The sequence below is a fragment of the Onychomys torridus genome, chromosome 13, assembly GCF_903995425.1.
Source record: "Onychomys torridus chromosome 13, mOncTor1.1, whole genome shotgun sequence".
Lineage (NCBI taxonomy): Eukaryota > Metazoa > Chordata > Mammalia > Rodentia > Cricetidae > Onychomys > Onychomys torridus.
In genome coordinates this window covers 22,358,743-22,376,327 of record NC_050455.1, presented here as the reverse complement: position 1 = coordinate 22,376,327, position 17,585 = coordinate 22,358,743, and the positions used below count along the sequence as shown (strand labels likewise).

General features: G+C 41.8%; 1 protein-coding gene across 1 annotated transcript; it reads right to left on the bottom strand.

The window, feature by feature from the left end:
- Positions 1-10,370: 10,370 nt before the first annotated feature.
- On the bottom strand, positions 10,371-15,702 carry LOC118594958 (thymic stromal lymphopoietin). Its single transcript, XM_036205204.1, has 5 exons — positions 15,598-15,702; positions 13,623-13,658; positions 13,269-13,502; positions 12,930-13,064; positions 10,371-11,147 (listed from the first exon to the last, which is right to left on the bottom strand). The coding sequence occupies exons 1-5, from the start codon at positions 15,700-15,702 to the stop codon at positions 11,046-11,048; spliced, it is 612 nt and encodes a 203-aa protein (XP_036061097.1). The 3' UTR covers positions 10,371-11,045.
- Positions 15,703-17,585: the final 1,883 nt, after the last annotated feature.

Below are 17,585 nucleotides of genomic sequence, written 5' to 3'. Positions count from 1 at the left end.
TCCCTACCCTGCACCAAAAACTGTATAAATGCTGCATTCCTGGAAGTCCCTTCAGGACTTGCAGGAGGCTAAACAGTTGGAGGATTTTTCCCAGTGGTCTTTACCTAACTCTGGTGAGAGGGTTGGTCAATATGGTAAGTTCCAGGAACTTCCTGAGACTTTTGAGTTGTTTACTTCCTAACTCTTATTGAGTCTCCCTTCAGGACGAAATGTATCAATTCAGAGGAAATTGCTGCCCAAGTCCCATCTCACTAAAAAGGTTGACCCTATGTAACATGGCTGGATTACATAAAACATTCCTGAGTCACTAGCTTCTAGGGGAGTTAACTGCCATGTTAGGATTATCAGGAAGACTTACAGAACACTCTACATTCCAAAGAACTGAAGGCCTTTTGTCAACCAACTTCCCCACTTTGTCAGATTTGTGAGATAAGCATCTTGGAAGCAGATCCACCAACCCTGGTTAAGATTTCTGATGACTGAAGCTTTGACTGAAATCTTATTTGAAGACACCTGAACCAGCTCTGGGGAATCACATCATTCCTAAAATTGAATCTGGAACTGTATAATTTAATAAATACTTGTTGCTGTTGAAAACCACTAAGTTTTAGGGAAATTTTAAGATAGTTTGATGTTCCTGGGGCTTATCCAGTTTGTAAATGTTTGCTTCTTTTTCATTGTAATAACTGAATGCCGTATAAAGGTAAGGTTTCTAGTTTATTTTTTATTTACTTCCTCATTTCCTTCATGAGTGAACTAATGTGGACTGTGAATATGTAATTAGATAATGGTATTGCATGTAAATTCTTTTATTTTTAGTCCAATACTCTTCACTGTAAGGACTCATTCTTTCTGGTTGTCCCACTATCTCTCTGGTGATGGAGGATGTAGGAGTTTGTCTATGTGTCATTTGTTGAGTAGTAGCATAGTAGCAAACATTATACTGGGAAATTGTCAACTGGGGTGTGTTTGGGTGGGAGCCCCACCTCAATCCTTGGCACCCTGGCATCTCTATATCCAAAGAGTCTGGAATGTTTGAAGGGAGTCTGGTGGGAGATCCACCTCAACTCCCCTCCCTATGTCTTTCCCTAAACCCGCCCCTTCAAAGCCTGCCAAGCACAGCTCCTCCCCAAGAGAGGCTGAAGACCACTTCCACAGGGTAGGGTATATAAGTGGCATCCCACGAAAAAGACACGTGATTCTCCTGGTCTCAAGTCCCTGTCTCCTCTCTGTGGGACTGGGGGAATTGCCTGGGAGCATTTTACCCATTAAATCTGGGCTTTCCAATTCAGTCTGACTCCGTTTGATGCATCAGCAGAGAGGTCTTCAGGGGGTCTAAAACTTATCAGGGTGGAAATAAGAGATTGGCCTAAAGAGTCAAGTCTGTGTTTCCAACATGAAAGTGATGCAGTAGTTTTCTGTAGGTGGAAAGGCGAGGGAGCTGATGACGAAAGCTGCAAGTTACTCACATGTGTTGCAACAAGAATGGAGGCTGTGGCTGAAGGAAAGGTTAAGAGTTAAAATGGCAGAGTCTGGTGCACCAAAAAGATGAAAAAGAAGGCTTCTAGCTAGGGATGACATAATCAAATTAATAGATATCACAGGGCAGAGCTCAGGACCAGTGATAAGAGTATGGACATCTCCCCCAAAAGCTTTGGTGGAAGAGAGGTCATGTACTATTGTTCTTTTCTATATCCTTGCTTCTCAAGAAGCTAATTGTAGGGTTCTAACAAGAAGCTTCCACCTAAGAGACTATTCTAGACTGTGGCAGATCAAGGAGCAAACCTTGAGGTATGTGTATATGAGATGACCAAGAAAGACTTCAACTAGTGGCGGCCGGGACAGAGTTAACTCTCAGTCATGATGAAGCTACAAGCTGGTCATGTAACTGTGAAGACAAAGGGAATGAATATATTCTAATTAGCTGCCAGCAAGATACCTGTGCGGTCAACAATGCCAACACCAGCTCAAGCGAGTTAGTGGCTCATGGACAGATTGTCAAAGTCAGTACCTAACAAAAAAGTTAGAGATGGACAGAGGAGGTTTGTGACATCCTAGGTAGGAAGTTCATGAACAGCACCTGATCCTCTTCCTGTTTGGGAACATGCATGAAATGTGCGGGTCCTCTCTGACTTGGCTTGTAATAATACAGAGAACTAACCAATCTCAAAGAAATTATCTCAGCCTTTGTTCAGTCTCTGTTATAGCACTATAAAAACTCTAGTGATCTTCCCTGAAACCATATATACACAATCAATAAAAATGGACTCAGCAAATGGAATTTATATATTTGTGCATGCTTGTAATAATCTAAGAGAAAAAGACTATCAGTTTGAGAGTAGGGGAGACATGGGAGGAGTTGGGGAAAGGATTTGGCAGAAGCTAGAAGGAGAAATTAATGTAATTTTACTTTAATTTAAAAAATATTTTTTAAAAATGTATTTTTGAAAAACTCTGGACAAGGAAGTTTAATGATATTCCCTATTTTGGAGATCAATTCCAAAAATTCCAAAGTTCAATGGCATTCCTTATTTCCTACTCTTGGGAGTTTCTCTCACATTTCTTTAATTCCTCATTTTTCTATAACCACCCCAATAAAGCTAATTTCCACGTTGCATTCTTTCATTTTGCATGAAAATCCCACTACTAGCCATGTTTGTAATCGCCACTGATGCAACACAAGGTACAAATCCACTGGCCTAGTAGATCTTGGGTACCTTGGAGTGTCGGGTACCCTATGTTGTTGGGTTACACACCACTAAACCATGAAAGGTCCTATCACTCTCAAAAACTCTGTATCAGAAGCACGTGTATTTTTAAAAAGGATAACTGGCAATTTCGCTCCAAAGTCTGGGAACTATAGAAAATGCTTCCTTTTAGCTAATTTTGGGAAGAAGCATCGTTATTGAATCTTAGAAACCATTTATTTTAACTCTCATTTGTAGTGTGTGTGTGTGTGTGTGTGTGTGTGTGTGTGTCTAAGATGAAATTCATGCCAGGCGAAGGCTCTCTACCACTTAGCTATATCTTGGATCTTGGGTTTGTTTGTTTGGTTTGTTTTCAAATTCATAATACAATGGGTTGCTCTCCATCTTGGGGTCTTTCTCTCCAATGTCTCATTGGAGTGTTTATTTTGCTTAGCTTTGCTATATAAACTTCTGCTTAAATTGTTTATGTCTTTTGATTTAGTGCTTTCAAGAAGACAAGAACCAAGACACTTTCATAATTCCATGTAAAATTATTCCTTACATCAAGCTTAACTTAACTTTGCTTGGTATTCATAGCTGTCAACAGTAGATGTAAACTCACACATAGGTAATTCAAAATTAATCATCCAATTAGCTCACAGAATGAGAAATCAAGACACAGACTCATACTTCAAGGATAATTAACATACTCATATTCTTTCCATCCTAAAGCTATTCATTTACAAATTCCCCTCAATGCCAATTGTAAGATATCTGTCAGCTGTAATTATTAATGTACATGTCTTTGCACACAGGGTGGACATTTTCCATCCTCTATCCTTCCTTTTTAGGATTCTCACAAATCTTATATTAAAAAGAAAACATGTTCATATGCTCACTCTGCAAAAGACTCATGTCAAGGGAACTTCATATGTCTATTAATTGTAACCCAGTTACTTCTGCAAACAAGATTATTGGAACACCTAGACTGGCATATACTAATCAAAGTCCTTGAGTAATCAAAGAGAGAATGGTTTCATAATGAAGAATTGATATAAAACCTGCTGAAAACATGACTATAGCATCTACTAGTTAGAAAATATATGCATTCATCACTTTATTTATTCATCACTGAATTTATAGAGAACACTATAATTTTACACTCTTAAGTAATGGAAAATGGAAGGTTTGGAAACTAAGCCAGATATTGATATATAAGTTGTATTACAATATGTGTTTTACTTACTACACATTTTCTTATATCTATAAAATCAGAATAATATCCCAAGTACTGGTTATGTTAATGACATAATAATCTTAGCTTCTACTTCAGATTGTATCTCCTAGAAATGAAAGGGAAATTTCACTCAGCAAATACCTCAACAACATGGCAGCCTAAACAAGACTCCAACAAGGACAACACCAATAGACTAGTTAACATGGAAGGGGAAAGTCTGATGGGGTCCTACCCTTAGAAAAAGAACTATAGGCAACTAACAAATGAGGAGAATAACAAAATTCATCTTCCCCAGGGATGAGTCCTCATTTGGCTATCCAATACCAAGCAGTCAGTCTTGAAATCATATACTTAACAAGCAACACTAAATAATTAAGCAAGTTGCATTTACAAATGTATGCATGTATATATGTGTGCATATATATATATGACTTAATATTAACCAAAAAAGAAACAAGTCCATGAATTTGAGAGAGATGGGGAGTATAGGAGGAGCTGGAAGGATGAAAGGGGAGGAGAAAATAATGTAATTATACTTTAATTAAAAATTAAGTTAAAAAAAGGCAATGTAATTGAAGATCAAAAAAATATTTTAAAAAAAGAATGTCACAATAGGCACAAGGATTATTCCAGCTGTGCTACATAACAGATGTTAACAGGTGGAAATCAGCAATTAGGGTTATTCAATGTTTACTTCTGTTTACTACACACTACTGTTGTAGAATATTATGTTAAGGTGTGTTATTTTTGTTTATGTTGCATTTGTTTAACTCTGTGAAGCTGTGTTACTGTGCCTGTCTAAAACACTTGACTAGTCTAATGAAGAACTAAACAGTCAATAGCAAAACAAAAGAGAGATAGGTGGGGCTGGCAGGCAGAGAGAATATATAGAGAAGGAGAAATCTGGGAGGAAGAAAGAAGTAGCCAGAGAAGGAAAAGGACAAAGAGGCCAGCCACCCAGCTACACAGTAAGTCATGGAGTAAGAGTGAAAGTAAGATAGATACACAGAAGTAAGAAAAGGAAAATCCCAGAGGCAAAAGACAGACCATTTAATTTAAAGTCAAGAAAAGCTGGCAAGAAACAAGCCAAGCTAAGGCCAGGCATTTATAATTAAGAATAAGGCACCGTTGGGTGGTGGTGGTACACGCCTTTAATCCCTGCACTCAGGAGGCAGAGGCAGGTGGATCTGTGAGTTAGAGGCCAGCCTGGTCTACAAAGCGAGTTCCAGGAAAGGCGCAAAGCTACACAGAGAAACTCTGTCTCGGAAAAAAAAAAAAAAGAAAAAAAAAAATAATAAGGCGCCATGTGTGATTTATTTGGGAGCAGGAAGAGCAAAAACAACCAACAACACACTAGCATGAAGTGGCTTGTGAAAAAATCAGTAAAGATCAAAGAAGTAGAATTAAAGGCTTTGAAAAAACATTTCAAGAAGGATATTCTGAAGACATTTATAACTCTCGTCACTGATATTAGTATTTTCTGGTTTGGGGCAATTTGATTCATTAAGCATCATAGTGGTTTTGCTTCCTGTATTCTAGAGAGCCTCTTGGAATTTCAGGGTTAGAGACTTATCATGCTGGAAACTAGAACTGATGTTTCTTTCTCTGATTTTTTTCTGTACCTCTTACTGCACTCTTTGAGATGCTCCTACTACACATAGATTATGCACTTCTGATTGTTTCATGGCTCATTGATGGTCTTTTCATTTTTAATTATTTTCTATATGTGTTTTATTTAGGAAAGTTTTCTTAGCATATCTTTAATTCTAATATTTCAATGACCAACCTCTGGTTAAAACTATTCACTGTGTATTTATTTTATGCATTGTGATTTTCATATTTAGAAGCCAAGCTTGGAACTCCTCTATTCCCTGACCATTTTGAAAGAGTTACAGTAATTTAATTTAATGTTACACCTACTAATTCTAACTTCTCCGCTATTTCTGAGTCAGTAGTACCTACCTTTTGTACCTATCAAGAACCATATTTTCCCTGTTATTTTTGAGATCAGGTCTTTTTTTTTTTTTTTTTAAGATTTATTTATTATGTATACAGTGCTCTGCCTGCATGCCAGAAGAGGGCACCCGATCTCATTACAGATGGTTGTGAGCCACCATGTGGTTGCTGGGAATTGAACTCAGGACCTCTGGAAGAGCAGCCAGTGCTCTTAACCTCTGAGCCATCTCTCCAGCCCGAGATCAGGTCTTAATCTATATCCCTGGCTGCCTGGAACTCACTGTGAAAACACATAAAGATTTGTCTGCTTCAACCTCCAGATAAAGTGTGTGCCACCACAGGACACGATAGTTCTTACCGCTTTCCTGTTCTCAAGATCTGTTCATACCATCTTCCTTTCTTTCCTTTTGTTTTCTTTTTCTTTTAGACTTAAAGATTTGTTTTTAGTTATGTATGTGTACACACATTCACATGTGTGTGGGCCATTATTTACATCATAAGCATCCTGGGGTTTGTTGTGGAATACAGCTAAGTTTCTTAGGAACAGGTTCTTTTAAATTCTATTTTTATATTCTCTAGGTAAGATTACTGAAGCTTGGGCTAATTACACTTCCATGCAAAGGTAAGATGTTTGTAAGCACCTGTCTTAGGGTTTCTGTTGCTGTGGTGAAACACCTTGACCAAAAAGCAAGTTGGGGAAGAAATGGTTTATCTGGCTTCTTTATTGCTGTTCATCACTCATGGAAGTCAGGACAGGAACTCACAAAGGGCAGAAACCTGAAGGCAGGAGCTGATAGAGAGGCCAGGCTGCTTATTGACTTGCCTCTTGTGGCTTGCTTGGCCTGCTTGTTTATAGAAGCCAGGGCCACCAGGATTGGACCATCCCAAATTGATCGCTAATTAAGAAAATGCCCTACAGCTGGATTTTATTTTAAAACTTTCTTTTTGTTTATTCTTTGTGTCTTTCACATAATGCATCTTTATCCCATTTATTTCCCATCACTGAGTATCCATCCACCATCTGCCCTTGCAGCAACTCCCTCCCAATAAAATTTAGGAGAAAAAAAGAAAAGAAAACAAGGGGGGATTTCATCATGGAAGCTGTAGTGTGGCACAGTGAGTCACACAGTAAACCCTTCTGTCCATATATCCTTACTTACAAGTGTTCATTGCAAAGAGTCATTGGTTCAGTTCCAGGCCTCTGGTTTCTGCTACACTATTGATGCTGGGCCCTCATTGAGATTCCTCTTGGATAGCCTGCTGTTGCCCTGTGTTGTGGAAATTCTGTAGCTTTAGGTCTGCAGGACTGTTCCCTTCATGTGCTCCAGCAGATCATAGATGGGGAGGATATTGGGATGGGCCAATCCATAACCCTGGTTCTGGGTTTGGGTAGTTGCAGGGTTGGTCAGCCCACCAGCTCTCCCTTGTCCTCACCATCAGGGTGAGCTCTCCTGCATTACCTTGGTAAATTCACACTTTGCAGTGATGAGCAAGGGGCAGGGCCAATTCTCTTGCTTTCATATACTTAGGGTGGGATCTCCCACACCTACATCTTCAGAGCCAGCTCTATTGTGTTGCCTAGGCATGGTTTAGGGGCCATTCTGCTGGGTTCTGCAGCAGATGAGGGCCAGGGCCAGCTCTCCCACCTGCCTCAGGAGTTGATAGGGGGAGGAAGGACATCTCTCTCCCACCCATGCTGCCACAGGACAGGTGAGTAATGGGGACAGCTCTTCCATGCTCACAATATTGGGACTGGCTTGCCCACACCTCTGCCAATGGGATTGACTCAATTGTGTTGCCCAAGCAATGTGCAGGGCTAGCTCTCCCAATTGCTACAGCTGGTGGTGGGCAGGGGCAGCTCTCCTGCCCTTTTGACCTCAGGTTCAGCTCTTCCACCTGCCTCATGTTTTGATGGGTGTGGGGACAGAGGGCATCTCTCCGCCGCCCATGCCACTACATGACATATGAGTAATGGGGACAATTTTCCCATATGCACACCTTGGGGACACAGCTGGATCTTATGGAGGCATTTCTCAACTGAGGCTCCCTCCTCTCTGATGACTCTAGTTTATGTAAAGTTGACATTAAACTAACCAGTTCAACACCCTACTCATAGCCTAATAGGTTACTAAATTTTCCAGTCTGCCTGGTGAGGACAGGCCATTTTCCTTGCTTGGAATGAGCAATGGGCACTGTTTCCTCTAATTGTTTGGTTGTTTCTTTCTCTCTCTTGTGTAATTTTCTCAAGGCATATGATTTAAACACTGTCCTCAACAACAAGAGTTAGTTTCCAAAGTTCTCCAGGTTCCCTCCTCTTTTGGTACTCTGTCCTATAAACTCCACCAACTTGGTAGAAATCAAAATCGCCAAGCTACCAACAGTTGGACACTTAAAAATCCTAGCCTTTGTTCCATCAAAAGCAATAATAGACAAAAAGCCCAAAAGGCAGAGGCTTGCCAGTTCCTGTCTCCCTCTCTGTTCCAGTCTCTATTTCTCACCTTTGTTACCAAAGACGCATTTGAATAATGACATTTAAAGTATTTTTTTCTTAGCATTTTCCAAGGGCTCTGTATTTATTATGTAGTTTAACTCCTATAAACAGAAACTTCTGGAAGCATTATCTTTAGAGGTGTGGAACCTGAGACTTAAGACATATCATTGGATTTTTATTCTCAAGAACAAACTATTACTTTCATGTTTACACCTAAACACATTTTCATAATAATAATCAGTGAAACTTGATCAGTTTGCCCTCTGCAAATAATGGATTTTAAAAAGTGCAGCTATATTTAAAAATGGCATTGTCAGCCAGACAATATTCTTGCTTTTTTTTATTACTGGCCTGGGTGGGGAAGGTGCTGCTAAAGATTGAACTCAAGGTCTTGAACATTGCAGGCATGTGCTTTGTCACTTGAGCTACATTTCCAGCTGTGGATGATAGTTTTCAATTATTATTGACTATGTACGAATAGTGTGTGTGTGTGTGTGTGTGTGTGTGTCTGTACATGCATGTGTGAATACTCCATGGAATATATGTGGAGGTAAGAAGACAACATTGTAGAGTTGATTCTCTCCTTCCATCTTTATGTGTGTTCTGGGGATCAAATTTAAATGGCCATGATTGGCCTTCACTTACCATGGCCCCTCAGACTATATTCCTAAAACTATAACTAACACATTAAAATTGATTATTGGAAAAGAAAGTACACTAGAAACCCCAGAACAGTTTGATATTTTTCTGACATAATTCTCAGAGCTGCTTTTCATAATATTTAGAGAGGATAGTCTTCTCTACATGTTGGGTAAGTGGGTCTAAAGTTCTAAGAAAAAAATGCCACCATTTCCTCACAGTTTAATAAAAGGTAGCATGTACTTGTATTAAGACAGAGCTAACATATTTAGAATATCAGTCCTCCATCCACAGCTTTTATTCAGAAGATCATTGAATGCTGCCCTTTTCTAGACCCATTGGTGTTTTCTTCAGACGGTACTGAAAGCTCTTAGTAAGCAATTACTAGGAAGACTCTTGGAAGTGTGCCTGTCCTGATTTAACTCCATGCAAAAGAAAACTAATGGGTCAACACTAGTCAATTTGTTACGGACTATTGATGACTGTTTGTTCAGTTCCCCTCTGAGCCTGTCTAGATATGGGCACTGTCTTACTTACTTTTGTATCTAAGTATTCAGCCCAAACCTCAACCCAGAAACCTTGGCTCATAGTAGGCACTTCTTCAATAGTTACTGGATGCTTATTGTTAACTCCTTTTTGGTGAGTAAGACAGGTTTGGGCAGCTGGGCGTTGGCGGCACACGCCTTTAATCCCAGCACTCGGGAGGCAGAGGCAGGCAGATCTTTGTGAGTTCGAGGCCAGCCTGGGCTACCAAGTGAGTTCCAGGAAAGGCACAAAGCTACACAGAGAAACTCTGTCTCGAAAAACCAAAAAAGAAAAAAGAAAATGTTGAGGACATTTGATTTTTCTTTTCTTTGGTGGCTTAGCTTCAGCACTCAAATCAGTTTCAGGTGGACATCTCTACTCATGGTGGGTGGGAGTGGGGAGAAGCTGCTTCCGTATACTGTTACTCGGCCTGAGCTCTGCATCCAGGGTTGCCTTTCCTAGCAGTGCTCAGAAAGAAAATCTGAGGGCAAAGGGGAGGGTGCTTTCCAACAGGTGCACCACAAAGAATTCACACCTACTGTTCACCTTTGCCTGTTTTATCTATACCAAGGCACGGGACATTCCACAATAGTGTAAAGTTACTAGTGTGAAAAATGATGCACTCCAATCATATGTCTAAATATTTTCAGCCAACTATCTATGAAGACTTTTTCTCCTGCAGGGAGGGTCAGTAGCATATAAAAGGAAGTGTGGCCAATGGGATGTTGGCACGAGTGGAGGTAAAGATGTGAACAGCAGTGATGTCACCCAGAAAAGTATGTGTGAAAAATGTTTAACCAATTAAAAACACCATTCATAAGAAAGTAGCGTGAGAATTATTTTATTAAGAAATACATCCGTTACAAAGCAGCATGTGTACTTTCAAAAGTGCTCACAAAATAAATTAGAAATACATTACATACAACTTTAAATATATGTCTGGTAGCTGCACAGAGCACTTCAGGGGCTGTTGTCTGTTAGGCCACCTTTAAAGCTGGATTTACAGTGCATTCACAGCTGTACATTCCACAAGCTTCTTCCAGACTGCTTCATTGTGGCACTATCTGCTTGTACAATTTCCTCTGCTGCCATTTTCTTCTTAGCCAAATATAAGAATGTTAGAAGAATCATTACAGATAGAAAAATTCTTGCTGTTAAACAGAGTTTAGATGCTGTCGTTGGTTCCAACCTTTGTTTTTTCCTCTTTCAATTCCCTTCCCTATTACACTTTTAGGTTTGCCCTAGAGTATTGTCTGCAGGTGTAGATAAGGCACCTGCTCAGAAGGTGGTCATCACCAGTGCAGATATTTCCATTGACGTTAGAGGGGCCATGCTCATCTCCCATTAAAGCGCCTACACTAAACAGTAGCAATTTGCCAAAAATAAGTTAAGAATCCCTTCTATAATTAAAGACTAAACATTAGTGTTCTTTTAAATGTCACACCCTTAGTATTATATCTACTAAAACATGATATATTTCCATACTATAAAACAAAAGATAAGTTTAATATCATAGAGTTTGACGGAAGATAAACCACAGACATTGTATTTGGGAGGTTTGATTCAGGCAGATGTTTTTATCTTCTTGCTTCATTTCCTGAGGATTGTTTCTCTGTGAAACAGGAGAAAATGCTCAACATCAGTTTTTGCTCTCTTTAACAACTGGCAAGTGACAGCTTATGTTACTATTTATATCCCTTTCCCAAGAAATTCCCCAAATACTTGTCCACTGTATGACTGCATATGCTTCTCCAAAGGAATGCCCTGCCTCTCAGCACCCCCTCTGTAAAGCCTCTGCTCATGGCTCAGACAGTTCCTTCTGAAACTCTTCTGGACTTCAAAGTAGGTGTCCTTTCACTTGGCTCTCACTGCTATTGCATCATGGGTATTCCCCAAAACACTGAGTACAGAGTTTTATACATAAGACACATTAGACATTTATTGCATAATTAAATGAATGAATAAAATTGCAGTTTCATGATCTCTTTGACAAGATAAGCTCCCAGAGGGCACAAGCTGTCATTTGTGTTTTGGCAGGCATAATTCAACAAACTCAGTTGTTCTTCGAAACCAAAGTTTTCTTACTCACACATCCACCTCACGATACCTAAAGGTCCACTCTGAAGAGGATTCTGGGATAATTCTCCAAATGAATTGCCCTAGAGCCATGACAGACTGAGCACCCAGGGATAGAATTTTCTTACAGTCTTCTCTGGCTTCACCTCTGGGCTGGGAAGATGCTGGGATAAATTACTCCAGATTCTCCCCTTTCCACACAAAGCCTACAGAGTTAATCAAATTTGTCTCCTGGGCTCTGGATCTATTAATAAATTATATTGTGTCTATCTGCAGATTTATTGGGGTCTCCATGAAAAGAAGGCAGAGAGCTGGACAGGTTTTTCACATGGCTGCCTAGTACTGTTTTTATCAGGCAAGCTCAACCTAGGTGGCTTCCACTTCCAGCCTGATGAAAACATGACAGTCTTATTTACATTTACATTCAAGTTACAGACAAAGTCCACTAAGTTAACAAGTTTACGTGTGTAGCTACGTATACATATATGCATGCATACACACATATATCACGAAAACAAATATTCCACTTGTCAAGTGAAGTAAATGTTGAGGAACTATTATTATGTGCCAGGCACTGTTCTAAATGCTTTCTTTTACATGTGCTGACTCATTTAGTTCCCATAATAGCCCTGCATAGGATGCAATGGTATCATACTTGCTTTACCAAAGCACCCCAGGCTAAATACTTTATCCAAATCTCTGCAGCTCAAAGTCAGGCAGGCTGTCTCCGTAGCTCCTACTCTTAATTCTCCATTCATTTATCTCTATATCTAACTGCATACACATGTGATCTATGAAAAAGAGATTGCAATTCCATCCACACAAGCAGCGAAGTGGGCAAAGCGGACTAGGGTGGGGAGGAAGGTAAATATTAAGGGAAAGCACATAGCTACAAAGCGACTGTCTAGGCACAGAAAGAACAGCAACCATTTAAGGGGCACCAACCCAGGAATTTTGGAGGTGCTGATTGTGTGCCCTGGAATTGAGTTTTTGAACTGTCATATCTGCTGACATAGGAGAGAGGATCACTGATCACACCTTGAAACACCAACTTGTATTCACAACCAAAATTCAAACCGAAGAACAACAAAATAATAGAACTCTAAATATAACAGTATTATAACTCTAATAGTATACTGTGTTTGGGTGTCTCGGTCAAGGTAAGCTCAACGGACCGGTCACCTGGCTCATTTGCTCCCGAAAAGATAAAATCAGAATTAAAAAAAAAAAAAAATCACTGCCCTTAAAGCCCCAAGTTAATTCATGTCTCCCTTCTTCCCACTCATTGCAAAGCTGGAATTTGATGCTTTGGGCTTACCTGAGTTTCAGAGTAGCCTGGGCATTGGTTAATGAGGGCCTCCTTCGTTCTCAAGGCGAATGTTTTCTTGGGGAGTGACGGGCAGCCCGGAATAGGATTGAGAGTATGGTACTCGATTTTCATGAGACAATCTGTCTGCTCACAAGCGGCAAAGTTCAGGGAGCAAAGAAAACGCCAGAAATTAAAAACTGAATGAAAGGGGGCAGGGAGGGGATGGGGAGAGGAACGGAAGACAGACGAAGGAGTCAGGAATGGGAATCCAGAGTCTGGGTTGAGAGAGGGAAATGCAATCAACCCCCAGGAGGGAGGGGCCTGGCAAGGGTAGCCGAGAGCGCCTACTGGAAGGGCTTCCACCCCTGCTGGCTCCGCCCAGCCTCCGAAGTAGTTGTCAAGAGCCTGCGCTGACAGTAGATGCCCCGGGACCCCGGGAGCTGTTTCGACTTCGTTTCTCCGGGTTTCCCATTGGCCTTTTATTCCCCGGGGCTGGAGCGGGTTTCTACAGCTTTCTCCTTTTAAAAGGAGAAGTGGCGTCCTAGACTGACTGCAGCCTTGCTCTGGCAGCCCAGATGTCTCCTCTCGGCTCAGCAGCCAGCATGTCCTGGAGCTCAGCTACCGCCTGGTGCTCTTCCCCATTCCCTTCCCGGATGCCCGTCACCCCTGGGGAAAGCCAGCACTGCTGACCACTTTACTCACCGAGTTGTCACAGGTCTCGGTTTGGTTGAATGTGTTCTGGAAGAAAGCAAATTAGGATAAAGATCTAAATTGGAGAGAAAAATCGTTCCCTGGCCCTTTGCTTCCAGGCTTCCAGAGATCTCTAAAAGTAGTTTCGACCCAGTGATTTGACCCTATGTGATGGACAAAGTGGTGAAACATTTAGTTTTATGATTTTGCTAGCTTTCAGAGAGAGAGCCCTAGCCCCACCCAAGCATGAATGCCTGCACCTAGCGCTTACTAACCACCTCCAGCCAAGGACTGTTCTTTGAATGTCTACAAACTGCTTTATAGCCTTTCGTAGTTGGCACTCATTCACACTGTATCTAAGGATGCGAATTATCAGAAAAGCAGTTACTCCTATATATTTTAAAAATTTTAAACTTTTTCATCTCATAACCGTATCCTGAAATATCTAGAACACTAGAAAGCGATAAAACATAGCTCCACTTCTTAGCGGTCTTCACCCCTGAGTTCTTATCTCACAAGGATTCCCCCTTTGGAACAAGGAGTAGACCAATATCCATAACCATTACCAGCTTCTGCTTGCTCCATAAAAGCAATGAGGATACACATTTTATATGCTAAGGTATTTCAAATGCCCCTTCTAAGAAAGTTTTGGGATAGTTTTTCCAAATTATTTTCCTTTCCTTGAAAGCTGAATTGTTGTTTGTGTGACATGTATCTTTACTTTCTTTTCCCATGAGAATATATATACTTCAAAAAAAAAAATCTCTTCACTTACCCCATTCAAATATTCTTTCAGGTCAGGAAAAACTGCTTCAGAATATATATTTGAAATCTTCTTGAAGTTACAGTTAGAAAAGTTGTAAGTTAGCACCAACTGTACAACTTGCAAGATGAAGAGGTCCCTGAGAAGAACTGAAAAGAACATGGTAAGAAAATGTTCACTGAAGCCCAGTCCCAACTGTTTCCCACGGAACTTTCCCCTCCAAGCATGGACAGCTTCTAGACATGCGAGGACTGTGCTCAGGCACCAGCCCTTCCCTCCCCTTCCCAGTCCACACAAGGTCCATATTCACCCATGCTGTTGCCTCAAGTTGGAGTCTCCCTGATGCTCCAGTGCTTTCTGGCTCCATATATATAACACCTAAACGCCTACGGGCTCTTTTCTTCTAGGCCAATGATTTTCTTTGATGTCATTCTTTCTTTATAGAATTCTAAATTGATGATGTAAAAGAAAAGAAATAGGGCTAGCCAAATCTATGGAATTTTAACAGTAGCAAAATCATCAGGAATTTCCCTCACCTTTCTCCTTTTTTAGCTTTGCCCTGAACACTTGTTACATGCTTGTTATGTGCTATTAGAGATGGATACCCTATCATCATTTTGACATCTTTCTCCTACTGGGCAGTTTCTGTGACTGATCCTTTCTGCAGAAGGGAAAAACACCTTCTGCCACCCACAGCCACTCCAAGGGATTGTTACTGATGATTTGCCATCCTGCACACCCTGAACATTTGCTTTGTCAAGTTCAAGCTGGTGCTTTCCCTCTTCATGGCTACCGAGGAACTCGGTGTTCAATGCATGATACGTTTTGGAGAGTGAGTGCAGCCTTGGGCTAAGATAACTTCTACTGAAGGCATTAGACTGCCATTGGGGGAATTGTAGCCAAAACAGTGGGAACAGGAACAATGAGAGATTGAAATATATGAGGAAATGTCCAATGAGTCTCATCTTCAAAAACTTTAGGACGAGCACTTAAGCTCGTGGGGAGGAGGTACGTCATGGACTGGGGACTCCTCTGTCCAATTCTAAAGCTGTAATCATTTTCTAAAGGCATAAAGTCAAGCACCCAGTGACCTTCATAACTCCATTATCTAGGCTTTTGTGGAGTGGAGATGCTCCATGAGGAGTAGTGGGGTCTCTCGTAAGGTGCACAGTGACGTCTGGTCTGCAGCTATACGCTCGCTGGGGACCTGTCCAGCATGCTTACCTCCTGGAGTAGGCATGGCTTCTGACCAGCTATCTGCAGCAGCTCAGGCTCCCTGCCCACCCACTCCCGCAACCAGCTTGGGAAACTTTGAATCGCCTCAGGCATGTGTCCCAGCACCAATGGCAGGGATGGAGAAAGGATCTAGGTGGCGGGTTCGGATTTGTACTTCAAACCCTTGTAGCTCCAGGAAAGGAAGTACAAGACGAGCAGCCAAGTGAATCAGGGAGAGCGCCTGAGAGGATGTCTAGCAGCCTTCTGATTGGAGCAGTGCCAGTACCCGGAGCAGGGAATGAAGACTGAAATCGACCCAGCTGTTGAGATGAACCCCTACTCTGCTGGAGCTCAGCCGGCTGCCCCAGGCCCTCCTAACACTCAGTTCACTTCCCCCTCCCCCCTTTGCGTGTCAGAGCCTGCATCAATCTGGTCCTTGGGAAGTTCCTAGGAGTCATCGCTCAGAACCATGAGGTTGGGCGCTCCACGTGAGTCCCTGCAAATGTCACAGACCACGCTGAGCCAGGGAAGGAGCACAGGGATTGGTAAATGATGCAGGGAAGGCATAGATTGGCGCCAGGGTGAACTTTTCCCAGAACGTCTTCAACAGCTGGACCCAGCTCTCTGGCGTTAGCGTTGGGACTAGGGATCGAAGACAGCAGAAGCAGCGGGAGGGTGTGAGAAAGCATCCGCTTTGCTGATGACTTTAAAGACATACTTTTCTGGACCCCTGAAAGTTTTAAACTTAAGCTATGATAATAACTTGCCTGGAACGCGGCTTCCTACCCCACCACCCCACCCCCTTCCCATCGCTACTTCTCGAAGTGATGTGGGAAGATGCCAAAGCCTGATTCATCTGGTGTGACATCAGACGTGATTCTGATCAGCAGTTAGACATTGCATAGGCAGAAGATCCCAATTTGGTCACTGAATTGGTATAGTTCCAAGGGACAAAGGAAAGGAAATGGTGGCTGATTTTGACGGCCCAGCTCGTTTGCCTTGCCCTGTAGGGAACCAATGTCTTGACTGGTAATTGTGTGGTCTTTCAGGTCACTTCAGTTATACTGCTTTTCTGCTCGGAAACTTTTAGGCAGATTTCCTTGCTTCAGGGCCCAGCAGTAATTGCTGATGGGGGGCAAGAATGTCAGACAGCAACTTGTCCCCCCCCCATAAGGTTTGGCTTGCATTCCCCCAAGGGTGCACCTAGCCTACCTGCCGTCTTTTGTTTCTCCTTTAAAATGCATGTCTAAGGTCTCCGTAGGTCCGAGGAAGGCATGGAGCCCCCTTCAGTGATTTTAGAAGTTACCTCCTTGCTAAGCACATCACCTACATATTTGTCCCTTGGTATCCAGTTTCCTTACTGGTGATTATGTGACATCTTATGTCATTTCAGTTACATTGACTGCCCCCCACCCTGACCTTTTTGGTAGACTCACAGTTACTTTAAGATTTTCACCCATTGCCCCCATGTTGACTCCAAGCTCTTTCTAGCCTCCCCCTTCATTTTCCCAGGCTTCCCTCAAACAGTATTCTAAGATAATAGACTCTGAACATTCTCTGAACTTGCCTCTTCCAAATCTTATGGGATTCTGATCACAGATATGTGATGCCAGGCTTTCTCAGGAAAACAACTTTTGGTCGTGCTAACACAGACTGGGGTTCAAAAGAACTAAGTCCTGGAATCCAGTGAGACAGAATCCTTTTAGGATTTTTGCACCTTTGTCTCTCATACACAGAACCTTATCATTGCATTGGTTATACTAAACCGATAGTGTGGGATTCTAATGTCAAGGGAGGAGAAGGAAGAGGTTTTAGGAGAGTTGTGGTGATGTGTCATGTATATTCAGGGTGGGGGGAGCAAGAGAGATGTCACATACACCCAAGGACACAGATCAGCCTGTGCAACCCTTCTCCCCACCCCACCTTGGTTTTCAGGACTCCTACCACAATCTCAGCCTCTAAGATATTGGCTTGAGTTGTACAATGCTAACCCCATT